Genomic DNA, 21,603 nt, shown 5'->3' with positions numbered 1-21,603 from the left:
CACATGCACGAATTAAAGCAATTAATTCTGCCACTTGAGCTGAACGAATTCCTTCAAGAGTTGAACCTTCAACTACTTCCGCAACTGTGCAAACTGAATATGCTGCTCTTAGAGTGCCCTCATCTGTTCTTAGACAGGAGCCATCAACAAAGTAAACAATATATGACTCTGGTAAAGGCACATCTTTTATGTCTTTTCTAGGTTTGGTACAGTATTCCAAAACATCCAAGCACTCATGATCAACATCAGTTTCATTTTTGATTTCAGTAATAACACCATCAGGCAATAGTGTAGAAGGATTAAGATTAACACACCTTGCAATCGAAACATTATCTGATCCCAGAATAACCTTTTCATATTTGGTCAACCTGTTACACGATAAGTGTTGTGTTTTGCTTCTGGTAAGGAGAGTTTCAACTGAATAAGGTACATACACTTTTACAGGAAACCCCATTATGATCCCTTCACTTTGCTCAAGGCTTACACTTGTTGCAGCCACTGCTTTTAAGCAACCTGGCAATGCTTTTGCAACAGGGTCAAGAACAGCTGAAAAGTAAGCTATTGGCTTTCTCATTTTTCCATGTCTCTGAATCAGAACTGTTAATGCACAACCCTCCCTTTCACTGCAGTACAGCTCAAATTCCTTGTCGTAGTCTGGCATCCCCAATGCTGGAGCTTCACACAGACTTTTCTTTAGCTTTTCAAAAGCCTCCAACTCAGTTTTTGTCAGAGTAATCGGGTCTTTTATGTCTGCTTTTGTCAGTCTTTGTAGTGGTTTCACAATTACTGAAAATCCACTAATCCATTGACGACAATAACCTACCATTCCTAGAAACATTCTGACCTGTCTCTGTGTCGTTGGAGGTTGTATTGCTCGAATCATTTTTATTCTCTCAATTGTCACATGTCTGATTCCCTTTGCAATTCTGTGACCAAGGTATTTTACCTCTTGTTTGCAAAACTGTAATTTTGCAGGTGACACTTTATGCCCCTCATCTGCCAATCGATTTAAAAGTGTAATGGTGTCTGTTACACAATATTCTCGTGTTTTTGCAGCCACTAGGAGATCGTCAATATACTGAACCAATGTTGATTTTCCAGGCAAATCTAGATCTTCCAAATATTTCTTTAACAATTGATTAAAGATAAATGGACTCTCAGAATACCCTTGAGGGATACGACACCATGCTAAGATACGATCTTGGAATCTGAACGCAAAAATTTCTTGGCTCTCTGGATGCAGTGGAACTGTAAAGAAGGCATTACACAGGTCTATGACCGTGTACCAGTCTGCATCATGCGGAATCTGATATAGAATTACCGGTAGGTTTGGTACAACTGTGCAGCAAATAACAACGAATTGGTTAACCTTTCTCAGGTCCTGAACTATTCTGTTAGTTCCGTTTGGCTTTTTGATTCCCTTAATCGGTGAATTACATGGGCTTCTCTCAATTTCTTTCAAAACACCTTGTTTTATGAATTTCTCAATCACAGGAATGACACCCTCAATAGTTTCAGCTTTCATTTTGTACTGAGGAATGTTTGGAAAATCTATTCCTTGCTTTACAGTAATTTTTACTGGGTCCACATGTTTCAATAAACCCATTTCATCTCCTGTTAAATCCCAGATTTTTGGATTAACTGCCTCTTTCAGTTCTTCAGGCAAATTGTTTTTATAAAAAGCAGGAAACAATTTATTTTCTTCCTCAACCATTAACATTGTCAATTTGTACAGTCCATTTTCTTCTAAGATTTGGAGCTCAATACCATCCGGTGAGCAATATATTTTGCGGTTCATCTTACACAATATGTCCCTCCCTAACAAGTTAACAGGACTGCTGTTACAGACAACAAATCTGTGTTTGTCTTTGTAATTTCCAATTTCTATTTTGACTGGCTCTGTCAAGTCTGTTTTAATCTGCTGATTTGCTACACCTACTACTTGGATGGACTCACCAGAGAGAGGAAGGTTTTCAATTTCCACTGATCTAACAGTAGAACGGGTAGCACCAGTGTCCACAAGAAAAGTGATTTCTACATCATTCGCTTTACCATTTACAAATGGACCGGACTGATCTACCTCAAGAGTGGCTCCAAGCACAATCTCTTCTTCCTCTCTCAGGCACCGTCATGAGTAATCCTCTGAGTCACTGCTTTCATTTTCTTTTAACCAAAAATGTTGAGAAACATTTGATACATTCACTCTTTGCGATCTATTTACCTGCTCAGCTCCACAGAATCCCGTCTCAGGACTGAATCTTTGTGTATTCATACAATTTGGAAATGGTGGCTATGGAATTTGGCTCTGCTGATTCAATTGGCTCTGCTGATTCACTAACTGTCGCTGTAGCTGTTGCTGCTGACTTATTTCATTTAACTGTCGCTGTAGCTGTTGCTGCTGATTTATCTCATTCTGCATCTGTGGATTTAATGATGAATTTTTAAAATTTCTGGGCGGATTCTTACACTCTCGCTTCCAGTGTCCAATCTCACCGCAATTAAAACATGGGAGCTTCTGTTTAAGCTCTTCAATATTTACATTAAATTTTGATTTGTTGAAGTTCCCCTTAAACTTGTCTTGATTCTGCTGAACATTTTTATTTTCTATGGTTGCTATTTGTTGTTCAGCTACCTTCACTTGTGCCCACATTGCCTTTTCCTTAAGCTTTTTCTGCTTTGCATCTATCTCGTCACGGCAGTATTTTGCTTTTCTCAGGATGTCGTCAACTGTAAGTGATTGCCAGCCGACAATCCCATTTCTAATCATCTCACCAATTTCAGGTCTCAAGCCATAAACAAATCTGTACATGAAATGGCTCATATCCTTTTCACTTAATTTTTCATAACCACAGTATTGTTTAAATACCAGCAGTAATCTTTCATAAAATGAATGCACTGACTCTTTTGGTTCCTGATTTGTTCTGTCAATTTGAACTCAGTCCACTTCTTTTGGAGGAATCTTGTTTTTCAGCCACACAATTACTTTGTCATAGAAATCCATGACATCAGCTGAAGGAGCACCTGTTATTTTATTTCGAGCTGGTTCTTCTCTGGGCCAACCTACAGAAATTTTACATTCTTTCCACAGATCTGATGGGACAACAATGTCAAAGAATCCATCAAGATCAATCCACAGAACTTTTGAAACCTTCATAAATCTGTCTACCTGACGATACCATTCTACTGGCATTTCTCTCAGCCGAGGAAAATCATTTGTAAAGAGCAAAATGTCCTGCCTTGTCCAAGGAACATGAACATAACCTCTGCCAGCTATTTCCCTCATAGGAAACTCATTTACAACTTCCCCTCTTTCTCTTTTTTCTTCTTCTCTTTTCTTTGTCCATTTTACTCTCCATTTACTTAATTCACCTAATCTTTTTAGGAACACAATTAATTATTTTACATGGGTTATCCTGCCTGTGGTATTCAGTTTTTCAATGTCTTTCTCAGAGAAATCCACTCTGTAATTTTTTTGCAATTGTTTCTGCCTACTTAAATCTATGTCTAATTCAGCAGCCACTTCTTCAAATTGATCATATTTGTTTTTCGTTTTCCATTGTATGCTCTTACAGATAAATACCAATTCATCATCCTGATATTGCTTCAAACAGTCAGTTCCATTTATGCCAATAATAAATTCTTCTAAATCTGCTTTCAATTTTGCAACATCAAGTTGTTTAGATTCAGGAACTTGTGGAATTAATGGGGTCTGTGTTAAATCTGTTTTGTTCATGCTCTTTTCTGATGATCCAGAATCGGATCCTGCAACTGATGGTATCTGACCATTTGACAAACTTTGATTAAAAGTTAAATTTGCCATTGTTTTTTCTCTATGGATTTCTGATAATTCTGAATAAAAAATTTCAGCCACTTTCTGAATTTCCGCATTTAATGGAACAGTCAGAGCTGAATGTCTATTTTCTCCTTGCTCAAAAACTGGTACAACAGGACCAATTGTTACTGGTACCGTTACTGCTTCCATCCCTTTTGTTAATTGCTGTATTAATTCCCCTTTTGCTCTTAAATATTCTGAAATATTTGGTATATTTTCAGGTACTTCTGCTCTCTTTTCATTTCTCGGGAATTCATTTCTCTGCTCTGGAATTTCTGGATAATTTCTGTTTTCTCTTGGAGTATTAGATTTACTTCTTGACCTTACTCTCTCGGGTAATCTTAAAAATCTGGGTGAATTTTCATCAGCTTCTCTAGGAGGTGCACTAGGAGAGGTTCCAAAAGAAACTCTCGGGGTAGACTGTGAACAACTTGGCTGATAAAGTGGTGGATTAATAAAAATTTCTTCTAAAACTGCATCATCTAATTCTTCATCAAGATGACCTTTCTTTCGAGTATTCTTTTGACCTGAAGTTTCAACAACCATCTCCCTAACTGGGTACAAACCATCATACATGCCTGCTTTTCTCCAGCGACGTACTCTATCTTGATGAGTTTCCCTGTTTATGTCTAATTTTGGGCCTCTTGATATTCCCCTGCTTTTTCGTTCAAGTTCCATCATTTCAATCTCTCATTCAACTAAAGCCTCAAATTGAGTAGGTATAGGCTTTGGCGTTAGAGCCATCATTTTTTCTCTCAGGTATTTCAAAACTTTAACATTAAATGATCCGTCTTCCGGCAACGCTAATAAACCATCATCTTTGGTATATTGCATCCAATTTTCAAACCAAAGGACAGTATGATAACCCTATTAACCTTCCATGTATGCTGCGGGTGTTTTGTACTTATGAAGTAATTTTCCACCACGCGTTTCAATTTTCTTATCGGGGTTAAATACATTTTTTAAATATCTGAAACCATGAAGGCTTCTTTTCCTCCTTATCGTACCAATAACTCATGATTTAAAACTATTCCGCTTAATTTGGAAAAGATCGTAAGTATTTCCTTGTTGTTCCGCCACTCTAGCCAATCCGTGCGCGAAACTCACCAACAAGCCAATCAGGTTAAGCCACGTAACTACCTTGCTCAACTAATGGAAATATTGCTTTATAGAAAGAACCAATCAGCTAACAGCTCGTTTTGGTCACGTGAACCAAGCAGTGCGTTTGATGTGACGTATGTCAACCAATCGCAGCGCGAACCCTGTGACGTATACTGCCGCTGCAGCTTCGCTGTCTCCGCTCCGCAAACTCACCCCTCCTTTACAAAATATTTTCACAGCGCCATTTTAAAACAATTCTTTTCAATGAAATTCAGTTAGTAACTACAGAAAAACAAACCATCTGTCTGTTTCACTAAACAAAGTGATAGTTTTTATCAATCATTCGAGTACACACTCTCGTGAAATAGACAACGCTATTTTCATTAAATCATTTTTACGCATTCAAACGAAAAACCCTGACCATGTATACATGAAATCTTTGGCAGGACTTTAACCAACCAATAAAAATCCTCAATCGCCAGTAAGAATAGACGACACTTCCTTACCCTTCAATCAAGCTTGGAAAAATCCTATTACTCTTTTCACAGCGAGTTTTAAAACGGGCTCCTAGTCCCTATACTCAAAGCTACAATTTCATAGGCAATCCTCACTATACATACAACCTGTCATACCTAAAAATCCCTAAACGTGTGCTGTACGACCACAACACTAGTGATATGTCAATACCACTAATTTGAAACAGAACAAATGAACTGTGTAACTTCACCTGTCACACTACTCTGCCGGCAACTTAACCAGGAATTTTCACACTGCTGGAAAAAACCTTTTGACTACATATAACAACTAAACAAACTTAACATGTGTTAAACATGTATCCTATATAATTACCATATAACATGTCAGTTACCATAGTAACGGAACTCTGCTACCAGAGAATTGATCCAGCGGGCCTAAAGAAATTCTGTCTCAAAAGTACTACCCTACACCACGATACTCACCATTATTCATAAATTCATCACAAGGCCCATAAATGACTGAGACAAGAATTGGCCGACTGAATCATGTGACCTAATTAATCAGACCTATTTTCAAAACTATTTATATTTATATACAACTGCAGTTTATCATTGTCATTTTTATAGAAATGTACATTTGATTAAGTCACCTAGGCAATGGATTAACTAATGGTAACTAGACTTAAAACAAAAAAGACCAGCTTGTCATTTCAAAATCTATTTTATTAACTTTATTATCAAGTGAAGAGCTTTTTCAAAAATTAAATATTTTAATAGCACTTATTAAGCATAATTTTTATTAAGTAAAGGCACATTAGACTGTCAGTTCAAATCAAATCAGCATATAAAGTATTAAAGCAAAGAAATCTCATTCCCTAAAACCCTATTTCCCTGTCTAAACTTAATAGGAACCTAAAAGGAAAAGCATAAGTTCATTCTCCCTTACGTGAGTCAAAAGTCCGTCAGCATCTCACGCTCTCAGGATTTAGGAACGAGCCAGCAAAGCTCCTAGCCAAGGGGCCAAGTTTTATACCTTTTCTCTATCTAAAACTAGCTAAAAGAATACTTTTAAAGAGTCATCCTGCGATGCAATTGGCTGACAGCCATCAGTCCACATGAAGACATGCCTCTACATTCCAAAATAGTGCTCTTCTATAATATCTTTGTTTGTTGTCTGCAAGTGACATTAGCTTCCGAGGTTCTTTGCAACAATTTATTGAATAACAGTTCATTGCTTCCTCAGCTTTGGCTTTTCTGCCATATCCTGTCCTTGGAAAATAATACAACACAGAGCACAGTTCCTCGTATTTATTTACTGATGAATATGAACGACAAACTTTTTTTTATTCTTTGCTGCGCTCTGCTCATCATGACAGGACTCCAAAACATCCATCTTAAAGCTGGGCCTCAGGCCTCTTTTTCGTAGCACTAGTATGCAAGGAAACACAAAACATTAATTAATTCAAGTAATGAAAGTCATTCTGTTACCCACCCCCTTCACTAATGGTAACCCATTACTTTATGTTACCTAGCTTCAAGCACAGAGAAAGCAGCAAACATAGAGACTTTTCACACGAGCCTCAGGATTCTCCACGAGCTTTTGCCACATAACAGACACGACATAGACGAAAGCACATTTAAAAATAAGCACATGCCATTATTTAAATAGCCGCAATTAATGTTGACAAAACGGAAAGACAAAGTTAATTTATCATTTTTGAACGAACTGGCAAATGCAACAAGAGCACATAATGTTCTATCTGGATTAACCAGAGAGATAGCGCCCCGCTATGGACCCCGGCCACCACTGACAAAGTGCCAAAATTTAGAGGAAAGACCTAAAGAGAATCAAAAGTGGAAAAGTGAATCGTGAGTAAATATAATATTATTACCCAGTTTGACAAAAATATATTGACAGGAGATAAAGAGTTCTTTTTTTTTTTAATTATTATTCTTTCCCCCTTTTTTTTTTTTCTTTTTTTCCCTTTCTTTTACCCTTCTTCTTTCTTCCCCCCTTTCCATCCCTTTTTTTTTTTTTTTTTTGCACATATGCATTTCACTGTGTACTATATACCTCCCATATTATTGTATTACTGTATTTATTCTTGTATTTAGAATATTTAGTCTCTTTAACTCAATACAAGGAGTAGAATCTTAAACCCTTTACGAGATAATTTAAGCAAGCCTCAAAAACTCTACCGAGATCAGACAAGGGAAATAGAAAAGTAACTAGTATAAACCCAGAAGCAGATAGTATAGAAAGTAGATCGGAACTACTTAGGAGACTCCGACCTTCTACCCATACTTAAGAGGAATTCATCTGCGGCCTGCACTGTTCTTATGTTGTGCATTGTGTTCTTATACATTACTCTTAGTGCTGCAGGGAAGACCAACTGGGCTACGGCCCCCTGACTCCTGAACGCTTCCAGCCTCTTACCAAGCTCCCACTGTCTATCAAGCGTTATCCTAGACAGGTCTGATCTGATCTGGAAGTTAAACCCCTTAGCATTTACCACCTTCTGTTTCAATGCTATATTCAGAATGGTTTCTTTAAGGGAGTAGGTAAGAAAGTTGACCAAAACTTTTCTGGGTTTAGTTCTCTGAGGATTCTTTCGAAAAGGCTCTCTGTGAATGCACTGGATGTCCAAAGCTATTTCTTGCTCAGACAAGTCCAATCTTAACGCTTCCTTTAACAGGGAGACCACGAATTGTTTAATGTCTGAGCCCTCTTTCTCCTCGGGAATATTCAAAATTCGCAAATTGTTCCTCCGTGCATGATTTTCCAAAGTCTCCATCCTATCGGACAAGCTCTGATTTTCTTGTCTGAGGTTTGTTAGTTCAGTTTTTGTGGCGCTCAGGTTAATATTCACTTCCGCGACAGAATCTTCAAGCGTTTCTGTTCTAGTAGTAAGATCACCTAGCTTACTGTCAAGCGATTGACAGTAACACCGAATATCAGCTTGATTGGATGCGGAAGTCTCCAACCCCTTTTTAATATCTGCCGCCAAAGATGTAAACATTGTCTGGAAAGAGGCCTGCAGTGTGGACACCAGATCACTATTCAAGGCTTGGGTGGTATCCTGGAAAGAGCTAGGATCTTCCTGATTCCTAGTAGAAGCTATAGAGCCTGCTTCTTGAAGGATTGACTGCAGGCTTAGCCCTGCTGCTATGCTCGGAGGAGCAAGCGGGAGTGGTGGGGCTAAAGGGTTGAACAGAACCAGTGAAGACACAGAAGGCATAGCCTGCTCCAAATTAGTAAGGGTCTGACAATCGACTAGCCCCACTTGACTAACCTCTCCTAATGTAGGGGAGAACAATTGATCATCATTAGCTTCCATGCACTTATCACTGTTATTATGGATCACCATATTACTAATTTCACTGGGCATAGTGGTTGCGGTTTCGTTTTGTAGTTCCAATCCTTCTGGGCCATCTGGAGCAATAGTAAGGGCGTTTGTAAGGGCGTTTGTACTCGCTGCACCCTCCATATCCTCAATAGGGGAACCTAACACCACTTTAGCAGCCTTCCGGGTTTCAAGAACAGTATCACCTTCCTTCGGCCCCGCAAGGGGGAGGGGGGCTATTCCCTAACCGCAGCACTTGGGGGACCACTTTAAAGTAGGAGCGCAATGAGGGAGTTATTTTTGAGGTAGAGACCAAGGTCTTTGATTTAGTTTTGGCTGTTTTAGGGGTATATGAACGCTTTGCCTTAACCTGACCTGTTAAGTAAGTTGATAGTATTTTATTCTCTATTCCAGCTATGTTAGTGGCAGAAATAGTAACAGTGTCAGCGTCAATATCAGCATTTAGTCCCTTTAACCCTGGACCCCTCACTCCATTAATTGTGCAGTCTAGCTCCCCAAAATCAGTAATAGTAGTAGCTGTGACAACTTCAGAGGCAGGGGGAGTATCTTTTGATTCCGTTTTTAGGGAAATGGGTGATTTACTTACTTCTTTAGTAATAATGGAAGCACATTTCTTCCTCAAACCTCCTTTCACCTTCCCTTTCACCCTCCCTTTGCCCCCTCTGCTAAATTTGTCCTCTTAAATGTCCTTTAAAACAGTTCTTGGAGGGGAAAGTTATGAATATGTACAATTCATTATCCATAGATTGGCAGTATTGGCCCTTGGTTCTGGTAATTCAGTTTCAGTATAATGCATAATATACGCATTTTATCCTGGAACACTAATGGTCTCCGCACTACCCCAAGAAGGAACATTATCATGCAATATTTACGAGATTCTGTTGCACAAGTATTAGTGCTCCAGGAGACACACTTGGCAGAGAATGAAATGCAAAATCTGCTGTGTAAGAACAAATGGATAGACTTTGGGGTCATTACTTCACAAGCTTCACACATTAGGGGGGTGGCCATTCTTTTTAAAAAATCTATCAAGGCAAGGCTAATTTCAAAACAGGTAGATCCTTACGGTAGATGGGCAATAGCTTCTGTTATTGCTTTGGGCTCAGCATTCACGATAGTATTTTTCGTAGTGCGCCTTGCATCGCAAAATGCAATGCAGTGCGAGCTACGAAATTAGTTTTATTAATTAAATTGTTTACTTACCTGCAATTATCCATATGCCGGTTTTTAGCAACCTCCACCCTGCCCCTCCCCCTCCCCACCCTCCTGCCCCACCGTAACTCCCTCCACGAGCCGTCGCTGATCAGGTGGCATGCCCTAGATGTGGCCTGGTAGCAGCATCAGATACCCATATGTTTTTTGAGTGTCCGTTTATATCAATAATTTGGAATGACATCTGTGCTTCTCTCTCGTTAGCAATAGGCTCGCAAGTTAATCCTAGTCCCATGTTAATTTTCTTTGGTATTATACCAGAGCTCGACGGCATGTGTAAAAAATTGGTCTTCTATAGTTGTTTGCTAGCTAGAAGAGAAATATGCAGACGGTGGAAAGATAAGACACCCCCTCTTTTTACCGATTGGCGTGCAGCAATGTTACAGATGTCTAAATTAGACATGGCTAGAGAAGGTAACCAACACAAGAGAAGATTTTGGCTACTTTTGAATTGGTAATGGTTTTTTTTTTTTTTTTTTTCCCCATGACCTATGATTTTGCTGCCTGTTGGGTCGTCTATTCGATCCTCGCCTTTTATACATACCCAACTAGGGCGACATCGGTTACAATCTGGGTTGTATTGAGCAGTACGCTAGTCCAGTTGGTACCATTCGACGATCATTGAGGTGTTGATGCTTGGCACTGCGGGATACCCCGGTAGGATCCATGAAAGTCCCCCTCAGTTAATCTGGGTCAGTGTCTTAGTTATCCCCTCTAACTGATCGTTATTGTTTGGTTTCCAAGGGCAAATATGAGGACAAAAAAAAAAAAAAAATAAGAGCACATATTGTTAATTCCCTCATGTTCATGTAAATGCACATTATTCTAGGTTGAATTAATACAAATCATGCAAAACTCATTAATAATATTATTTTATTATGGAGGTTTAACTCAGCGAGTGAAAACATAATTAATTTTAAAAAACTCGCTTCATCACCCGCGCGCCATCACACCTAAAGCATTTAAACTTTCCACTAGTTTTAATCTAGGTGTGTTTTCAATAATTGAAATTAGTTTAATAATGCTTAGTAGAGTATTAACTGAACTGTATTTTATGTGTGTGTGTGTGTATATATTTATATATATACACACACACATATGTGGAAAGATTATAACACCACTACTTTATGCACTACTTGATGTTGTGCTACAATGAAAAACTGGTAACTATGTTGTGTGCCTGATGTGTTTCTCTTGAGCCCTGTTCAAGGTTGTCCCTTCCTCTACATATGAGCTGTCTTAAAGAAGCAGATGTTACAATCTCCTGATCAGTACTGAAAACAACTCTTTGGTCAACAGTAAAAACGAAGTGTCCTTCAAGATGGAATTAAAAATATTTAATGAGCTCATTGTTATTTTGTAGAAAGAATTTTCAGAGAATTGTTAAAATGAGGAAAGGGTAGTTGTCTTGAACTAATGTTCCCATAACTGGTTCTAAAGTGATGTGTTTTAAAATAAGTAGATCCTGCTTTTCAAGATTTCAAACCACTAACTCCCATTTCTTAAGTCTCTGTCAGTAGCCAAAAAACATTGTCAAATCCACTAAAACATATTTGTTGCAATCGTATTGGGTTTCACCACTGTGTTTAAAATGCATAAATGATCACTTGACTTTCTTGTATGTATTCTATAGTTCGCCGCCCCTTTGGAAGTGTTACCCTTCCCTCCTTTGGTAGACCGTTTAACCCCTGACCCCAAAACCCATTTCAGTGCCTAGTTGCGCCCCTAACGCAGTGACCCCAACTGTAACCAGATGTTCTTAATTTAATACTGATTTGAATTTAAAAGCTAGAGTATCTGCAATACAACAAAACCAATCATCGGACTCACTCAAAAACAACTTCTCGATATTCTAGGTAGCGGCGGACTAGCTTGCCAATTTGCGAGAAACTGCAAAGCAGCGCTGACAGCTTAGGCTAGGTACGATAACCAGAGAGCTATGTTCAATGGTATTGGTGACGCGTTTTATTTTCTGATGAGGATATAAGGCAACTATGAACTTTTTATTGGCAGAGAGTGGGTGTACTCCTCTCCGGGCTCTCCCGCAGGTAGCTGCTAGCGGCCCTAGAACGCTACCACTCGCACACCCACGAGCTCCAGTGTTGACCCTTCAGAAGCTGACACGAGGATCGAGGAAGGGGCGTGGCAGACCGTGGGGGGTAGGCGTGTCCCGTGTGACGGCACCGGTTGAGCGGCAGCTGAGTGGTCGTTCGCTGACAGTGCCTCCTCGCTCGCGCTCTGCCTCGGCCGGAGCGACAGCAGCGCGTGCCGCCCGCTTCCAGCCTCCAGCCGCCTCCCAGCGCTCGCTTGTCTTCGAGCCGCTGCCTTCCTGTGCGCGCGCTGCTTCTGAATGACGGGCGGCCGGTTCGACTTCGACGACGGCGGCACGTACTGCGGCGGCTGGGAGGATGGCAAGGCGCACGGGCATGGCATCTGCACGGGTCCTCGCGGCCAGGGCGAGTACGCGGGCTCCTGGGCGCACGGCTTCGAGGTGGCGGGCACCTACACCTGGCCCAGCGGCAACACCTACCAAGGCTACTGGGCGCAGGGCAAGCGCCATGGACTGGGCATTGAGAGCAAGGGGCGCTGGCTCTACCGCGGGGAGTGGGCGCACGGCTTCAAGGGGCGCTACGGGGTGCGCCAGAGTCTCGCTACCCCCGCGCGCTATGAGGGCACTTGGAGCAACGGCCTACAGGACGGCTACGGAGTGGAGACTTATGGGGACGGAGGTGAGTGACTGTGGAAGACACCTGCCGGCGAGTCCCGGTTCGAAGTATGTGTGGGGAACAGGTGCCGAGTGTGGAGCTTAAAACATCCTGTGCGCTGTCACTGGCAGAGGGGCGTGGAGCTAACCACGCAGCACCCGTGCCTCGAGGCTGCTCCCAGAGCGAGCCCAGTGCACATGCTCTGTCACTCAGCATGGCTTCCAAATTTAGTACCAGCCAGGACCACAGAAGCAATGCGCTGCACCACTCAGTGATGCAGTTAATCTGAGCAAAGTCTGCAAATAACACGAGGCAACTTGCAGCACGTGCATCTTTCATACTGGCCTCAGCAGCTTGTACCGGGCATTCCTTATTGAGAATAGCCGGAGTAATCTGCACTGTGTGCATTTCGGTGCTCCCTTCCCCAGGAACCATAACGACAAAAAATCCTTGCTTAAAAATACCATCAACCTGCATCTTCTCGACCGTGCTTTAGATAAACCCAGCGATATGCATCGCCTTTCGCTTCCTAACTTAACTTCTAACCGAGCGTCTAGTATCCTCCATTTCATATGTCCTCAACAGCCTGCACTCCACTAAAAATAACATCTTCAACTTACACCATGTGCCTCTCGATAACCATTGTTATTCCCACCATACGGCCGATGCTGCACCTCGTACGTCGTGCAGCCTGCACCACGTGTACACCTTGCTACAGAAAACATTAGTCTCTGCACCTTAGGTTTCGGTTTCAACCCCTTCATTGGATGTGCATTGTCCTGGTTGCACGAGACAGTAGCTGTCTGCGCTTGTACACAGTTTACGTTATCGGACGCCAGCAGCATTCTGTGCCCGTAAGGCCCCACCCCATACCAGCAGTCTGCACTTGAATATCATGCGCGTCTTTAAACGCCTGCACACTTCTGCCACACTCTCCAGCTGACACCAGCAGGCTACGCACTTATACTGTTCTTGTTGAACCCCAACAGCAGTCTTCAAACGTTTACTACTCACTACATCTGTCGCCAGAATCGGCCCCTTCACAAAAACTGACGCCATCAGCAGCGTGCACACATCTGCCACTGAGTGCATCTGAGAACTAGCAGTCTGCACTTTTAAGCCTTTCGATCAGACACGGTCGCCAGCAGCAACACTTCTTCCCTCACTGCTATGGAAGCCAGCTGGCTTTGCCAAAATGCTCCTAGCTGAACATTGTTTATACTAGTAGCTTATGCTTAAGTGTACCCCTCAGCCATAATATAAGGCGCCCTTTGCATCTCAGTATCTTTCTTTATGGAAATGAAGTGAACTTTTTAGTGTTGACTGGTTGCTCTCCCCAAATACTTACTCTAACAGCGATCATTGCAGCTGCCTATTCAAATTTACGCAACTTCGCTACCCACCCGTGGTAAAAGTGTTCCTTACCATAGTAAGCAGAAGTGGGCGAGTCAACAGGGAGAGCCGATCCAAGTGTCTTGTTTGGCTCTTAGAATGTATGCACGAGCTGAGCCCTGAACGCGTTTACTGTTTAAATCATACAACAAACATCACGTAAAATATGATAAAGCCTCTACAAATTTCCCAAAACTTTATTTTTTCAACACGTGTACGCTTTTAACATTGATATATATTATAGCACTGCATTGAGGCGCTTAATAAAAGTGGTGGCTTTTAAACATGAACCATTAGTGAACTAAGAGGCATGACAGTTGTCATATAAACTCTGTACTTGGCCCTTATACAGCAACATTATACATACGTGGCCTATATTATTATAGAGCAACATTGTAGCCTATTGCATTAATCACAAAATATTTTTGTACAACTGGTATTCTTAATTTACATATTTGAAATTGCTTTCATATGTGCAAATGAAAGAAAGGAAGTTTTGGTGAAATACATTATTTGCCTAAGATCATAAAATTTAGGCAAGGAAGTAATCATTTTTCAAGTTTTTTGATTTCACGTTGTACAAATCAGCCTCTAAATAATTTATGTAAATGTCCTTCCTTGTTTATGTTAATGCTGAGTTTTTTCCTCATTGTGCATTTTCCTGCAGTTTTAATATAGCGCAAAATCGTCACAAAGGTATTGGAGCATTTTAGGTGAGCACCAGTTACATTACACGTCACGTTGATTTTTTTTTTTTATAGGCACAGGGATATTGAGTGTTTTTGCTCAGAAACCCAGGAAGCTGAGTGATGCCAAGACGCAAACCTGGTTCCGTAGTTCCAAAGTCTGCAACTCTGGTCATATGGCCCATCCTGGGTAGAGGTAGGGTGGCAGGCAGAAGGTACTTGAAAGATAGGGCCATAGTTCCAACAGGACCTCGCGCGGAGAAAGACTCTGGGTTCAGGCTCGAGCTTGGCTAACTCACCTCTAATAATGAGTTATTTGCTCTTCCCATGCCTTTTTCGAAAACATTGTTGTCAGTCAGCACCCTATATGCCCACATTAATGTTTCAATGCAAGCAAATGACATTACACTTTGCACCTTTTAGGTTTCACTACAACTCACAACCCTCTTTTAACCTAAACACATTTTTATAGATGCTTTGTGAAGCAAGCTTTCTGCACGTCCCCAGCTGCCCTCCCTGAAATGGTATGTCAAGAAACAACGGTTCTTGTGGGAACAATGATGAACTAAAGTGGTAAATATGATGCAGAATGGCAGTAATATTGGGTTATGTGGATTTCAGACAGAGAGGAGGCCGAATACAGTGTGATTGAGTATTTTCAGTTTATATCGGATATTCAAACATATTTGCACATATAAATGGGGGTGGGGTCGCACACTACTCAGACACCGGCGGTGTCGCCCCTAAGGACTCTGGTCAATGTAGTAACGTGTTTGCGATGCATCTTTCGATCTTCTGCTATCTTCGCTGTCTTCGCCATCCCTGATTAGTGTGAGTAGTGTGCGACCCCACCCCCATTTATAATATTTGCACATATATACAGCAGTAAGTGCTTAGTGTCCCCAGTATGTATTGGAACCAAAGAAAAACGGACTAGTGACATTTTTGACATTTACAACTTGGTTTCCATTACTTGGAAAATGACCCATTCTAACTTTAACAATGTTTTTAGACACTGTGTACAGTAATCAGTGCTGATACAATGATTTGTTTCTCTTTTATGTCGACGGCGTTTCGACCCCTTCAGGGGTACAGGGTCTCTTCAGAACCTAATAGAATAGGGACATCTGAAAAAGAACAATCAGTATGCGCAACCAAGTGTGGGAAGTGAAGAACACCGGTCAAGTGAGAAATTAAAGAGAGTACTCACACTGGACCCAGCCGGGTGCTCAGTGTGAGGGAAGAGGGAGAGGCTCGCGGTACGGGATGAGACAAGGTGGATGCCAGTGCCTATGTTACAGACCTTCTTGAGGAGTGTTATCCATATGGTGCCTCCGGTGGATGGCGAGGGTGTGGGAACAAGATGTGTCCCGTCAGGGAAATTCTGCTGATTCAACCAGTGATAGACGCATGCAGCCGCTACACCTGTCTCCTCCCGAGCGTCTGTCTGGTGCAATGACCAATATTATTGCCATTGTGCATCATATTTACCACTATAGTTCATTATTGTTCCCACAAGAACGGTTTGTACTTGACAAACAGTACTTACCCTGGTTCTCTGTGAGTAGGGTTTCCCTTGTGTTTTTTTGAAAGCTCCCTGAAATGGTGTCTTATGAGCACCCAGTGTAAATATCCATCTGCTTTCTTGAGGGAAATAGTCATTTAAGCACAGCTCTGGGCATGATTAGGTCCAGAGATAAAGCCAAGTTACTACTTTTCAAGTCAATATTTTTCTCCTTAGAATTCGGAATGGGAAGGATTATGGAAAATAAGTGCACATGTGACAAAGGGAAGGAAATGCATACCAACACTACATCCCCCTACTTGAAGGAATAACACAAATATTCTTGCAAGTAAGAGCGCGCTTTAATGTAAAAATAAAGAAGGTTGACTCACATCCAGGATGAAAATCTGAAATTACCTTATCTCAAATCGTTAACCCCTTAAGTGCTGCCGACGGCCGTTGGACGTCACGAGCACTACCTTCGTAGTGCTGCGCACGTCTAACGGCTGACGCGGCCCCTCCCGTTTTGCGGAAGTGCCGCACTGCCGCAAAATCGTGGCTGCGGCATACGGGTTAAGCCTAACTTCCTCTTACTTACCTTCAGCCATGATGTGTCCCTTGAGCCCTTCAGCTGAGTACGCCCACTTGGCTCCACTCAAAGCTCTGATAAAAGATTCTCCTCATTACCACTATCACCCAAGTCATTACCGTAATCTAACTTTATCTCAGGAGCCTACTCTTGTGCCCCTAATTTGTTGTGTATATGTTCATCACTTTGGCTTTGAATGGGAACACCAGACTGCAAACCACAGTGAACATTTCCTCTTTGTAAAGCTGACTCACTCATTTTACACCCAATCCATCCAATCACCAGAAGTCTCTTAAATGACCTAGATGAACTTGAATCTCACTTTCCTCGCTGTGATTGCACATCGGCAAACAGATCGTATGCCGAACTGTATTATCTCTCAGCATTGAGCATTGGTTATGACTTATAACACTTAAAACTTCCTAAAATGCTCCTTCTTTCATATCTATCCTGGTGAATTTCTTGACTTTTGGAAAGTGGTTTATTAGTAGGTGTAGCTATGGACCTACCTCTACTAATAAGGCCAGTATCATAATATAAGGTCCAGTCAAGGTCACAATAAATTATTCCCTTGGTAGCTTGCAACGAGCAGGCAGACTTAATGTAGTAGATAGGTGTGTAGAGCATTTAAAATACCAAAACATTTAATAGGTAAGACACAACACACAATACAAATCAACTCTAATTTATAAAAATAGATTATAATATTATGAACAAATAGACACCAAAATGACACACATCCAATGTTGGGGACTAGAGATATGAATTTTTAAAGATTAAAAGTAAAACTAGTGATTAGAAGCAAATAACGGTTTAAGGTTTAAAAAAGGTTGCGCTTCACCGGGGCAAAGTCAAGAGTTCTTTACAATTACTTCTAGAAGTATTTCTTAATGCAGGAAAATAGCCCACAGCACCAGCCTAGGGTTCAGATGCTCTGGTTTGCCTCTTGGGGTCTGGGACTACAAATCCCACAATGCACTTGGTCAGCTTTATGGAGCTTTTTTAGAAAATTTGCTCCAAATTTCTGGAACTTCTCCCAGTAGGTCTCATTGAGGTTTCAAAGTGTCCACAACACCAATCCAGGGGCCTAGAAGCTCTGAGATTGTTCTTGGGATGCTGGGACTACAATTCCCACAATGCACCTTGCCAAATCCTTAAACCTCCACCGGACACTCTCCAGCATGGGAACTTCTGGATGGAGATGATGCAAGTGGGCTCTCTTAACCTGTAACTTGCAGGAAGTACACTCATTAATGCTTCTTAAAGTTAGGCAGTGTTTTTACGGCTGTAGTTCCAGAATGTGCAGCCTTCAAAGTGCAGCCCTTTAGGGTGGAGATCAGGTTTGCAGCCGGGCCGTCCTTCTTTTAGTTTCAGGCAGCAGATCTGAGTTGCTTCTCAGTCCATCCATATTTATGTACTCATCCTGGGCGTCAGGCAGTGGTAACACCCCTGACTAATGGAGTAAAGGGTGCCACACTGGTATATGACAACTTCCAACAAAGTGTGGCATATTTTTGCACCAGAAAGCACTATTCTTCCAAAATCCAAGATGGAGAAATTGTTTCCTGAATGGTTAGATCAGGCTAAGCCATCCCACTGGTGTGGCCCAGTTTCCCTAATACTTCCCTTCCAGCCCTTTCTATAACCAAATTACAGGAGCTCCCGTGTGGCTGGGGGTGCTGGATATGGAGTTGAGCATGTGTTGTCTCAAAGTGCCGTTCTCCAATTGAAAACCAGTTTGACCACCCCACCCTCATTCTGCTTTCTGCTTCTGCAGTTTCAGTTCTTCTCTCACTGAAATCCTTTGTCTCTCTAGCAGGCCACTTCACACCTCACAAAGACAGCTTGGCTCAATGTGGCAGACGCTAGCCAATCAGGAGAGGGCAGCTGCAAGGCTTGATATTGGCCTACAGAAAAGACAGTTCTATAACTTTTTTTTTCTAAATTGGTCATTATAATTTTAACAGTGGCACATTGTTGGATTTATCATAACTATCATTTTGAGTCCTTGAATTACATTTTTAGATCCTTTCTATCAATAGCTATACATCATTAAAGTATTCCTATGTTAGCCTATGGAGCCAATAAATGACAACGGGGAAAACGAAATGGGAAGTTTTTCCCTCACTAGGGTATGTAACACTTCTTTTATAATGCCCCTGCTTATTGTCCAGGGCTCGAAAAATCATAAAAATGTGACTAGACCCGCGGGTCTAGTAACTTGAATAATTTACTCGACCTAACTGTAATGTACTTTACTCATAAACTGTTCTCAAATTGTGTGAACCTAGGCAAATATTTAGTCTTATGGAGCCGCCTTTTTCTTTATTACGTGAGAGCGCCTTCAAATATCCAAGTTCACTATCTATGCTGTACAAAAAAACTTTTTATTAACTAGACTAAATGTTTGCTCCATGTATATCCAGATTAAAGCCCATATGTAGGGTACACATAATTCCTGGCTTGCCTATTTGGGCCAGATTTATGACTGTTTATTTGCAGTCACAATTGGAAAATAAAGCTGTTTGCGACTGCAAAAAAGGGTGGTGGCATGTACAAACACTATTTTGCGAGTAGGTGACTTGCAAAATAGTGTTTGCAAGACGCTATTAGGAAGGGGCGTGCCAAGTGCGCCCCGTCCTAATTGCGAGTCAGAATGGTATGTACAATTGTTTTGGAAGCAAAACACTTGAAGTTTACTGTCTACTTCAAGTAGGTGGTAAGCCACTCGCAAGCAGGAAGGGGTACCAGGGAACAACTTCCCCTTTGTGCTTTCACATTATTTTGGATTATTACATTTGGTTTTTGTACAATTCTTCTTTCAGCCTCTATACTTCTTCGAGGCAAGGCTGCAGCAGCCTGCAGTTATGTGTGCTCCACTAGCCCACATCACCCCGACTCAGGATTCTCCTACTTGATAGAGTGTGGATTACTATCCATAAACCTCCCACAGGGAGGCTTAAACAAATATTGTTTTTGGACACACCTCCCAATGTTTACGGGAATCTTTGACCGTCCTCTGAGCTTGAGATGACATTTCAAGTTGCCTTTCTCCACACTACAACAATTGGAGTCACTCTATAGGATCACATGGACTTTTTTCTACTATTCATGATCCCTGAGTCCCACTGTTTCTGTCGTATCTAATGACACCAGGTTACATGCGCCGAACCAATTTCTTCTTTTAGCCTTGAAAAAGTCATAGTACCTATTGTTAGTACTGACGAAACACGTGTCGGCTGTTTCCTATCAACTGTGATTTTATGGATCTACAAATAAAGAAAATGAAAATTTGAACTCCTTTTCTGCTCCTTTGTCTTGTCCAAAGATTGATAACATCTAATACAGACAGCTTAAGTGTTGTGGACACTACAAGTTCAAGACCTATTAGTCTTTTTCTTTACATGTGCTCTAGGATTGTGCTCTTTTGTTTGACCTTCTCTCTCTAACTTCCCCTTTGTGAATGGGTGCAAAAATATTTTAAAGAGCAGTGCCCTTACATTTTTTTACACTTTTCTTTATATTTTTTTAACTCATCTTGTTTTCCTTTGAGGAAAATGGCCTTCATATGGAAAAAAAGTTGTTTTATTGTAAAATCAAACACAGATATGGGGGTCTGGTGTCCCCAGCAGGCCACCATCCCTGTGCAGCTCACCTTTCATAAATCTATTACTAAAGCATGATGTAGTAGTGCACTGCTGTTTACAGATAGCATATTTTCCATTGAAATGGCCACAAAACTTTCCCACTAACATGTAGCTTCACTGATAATGGCGCATAAACAATGTTTTGAAATTGGGTTTCAGCAAAAATATTTAAAATTTGAACATCACCAAGTAAAAGGTTTGAATTTGTTTTGAGCATAAAAAATATTTTTTTCACAGCAGAATTACAAAAATGTGTCTATAACTAATGAAATATATTTGAACTGTTAAAACAGTACACTTAGCTATTTCAATGTTGTGTTAGAGAAAAGCCTCTTACAGCCTGTTTATTTCACATGCTTTGCACAGTTCAACTGTAACACAGTTCACTTTTCAAACTCATCTAACTTCAGTGACAGAAAAAGAAATGTAGAAAGGCAAACTGACTTTCTGACATTTGACCTCTGTCTCTGAAAGCCAACAAATGTGACACGGTTTAATGGCATCTTTATTGTCCTTTCACTTTGTGAGCAATAATGATGCCTTTAAATATTGTTATTTTGTCACCTTTGCTCCACTTTCAGGGACAGAGGTCAAAAGTCAGTTAGTCTTACACAGAAGTTAGAGACTTTTTTTAGAGTATTCCCTAAATATAGCACTTTATGCAACAATGCCAGTGGATTTTTGGAGCCCTGTAGTTACAAGCACCCTTTCTCTAGGGCTCATTAGGGAGACCTTAGGGATGACATTTGTAACAATAAGATCATTTACTGCTTTGGAAGTGCCTTTAATTCTGAAGTTGAATTTGCATATAATTCAACTTTAAAGCAACCTGCAAGGCAGGGCTGGCTTTTAAAATCACAGCAGATACCGCAGTAGTGCATTCTTAAGTGTATTAAGTCTACTGGGTCTTTAAACCTACATGCCGTACCATATACCAGGGACTTACAGGTAGGTTGGCAGTACCCACTTTAATTCTACCTAAATACCATGTACTTTTAATCAGAGCACAGTCCCTGCTACAGACTGCTTTAGCTGCATGTCAAAGGCCTGTCATTTCTATTACATAACATATACTTATCAGATTTCGGGTCAGC

General features: G+C 41.0%; 1 protein-coding gene across 1 annotated transcript in view; it reads left to right on the top strand.

Moving 5' to 3' along the window:
* Positions 1-12,175: 12,175 nt before the first annotated feature.
* Positions 12,176-21,603, top strand: part of JPH1 (junctophilin 1) — a 588,508-nt gene continuing 579,080 nt past the window's right edge. The window contains exon 1 of the mRNA XM_086965899.1: positions 12,176-12,715. Within this exon, the coding sequence (XP_086822025.1) occupies positions 12,337-12,715 (379 nt within the window). The 5' untranslated portion in view covers positions 12,176-12,336. The remainder of the gene's footprint in view (positions 12,716-21,603) is intronic.

The sequence above is a fragment of the Lissotriton vulgaris genome, chromosome 4_1, assembly GCF_964263255.1.
Source record: "Lissotriton vulgaris chromosome 4_1, aLisVul1.2, whole genome shotgun sequence".
In the NCBI taxonomy this organism is placed as follows: domain Eukaryota; kingdom Metazoa; phylum Chordata; class Amphibia; order Caudata; family Salamandridae; genus Lissotriton; species Lissotriton vulgaris.
Note: the sequence above shows the minus strand (reverse complement) of the source record. Positions and strands in the feature narration are given on the sequence as shown.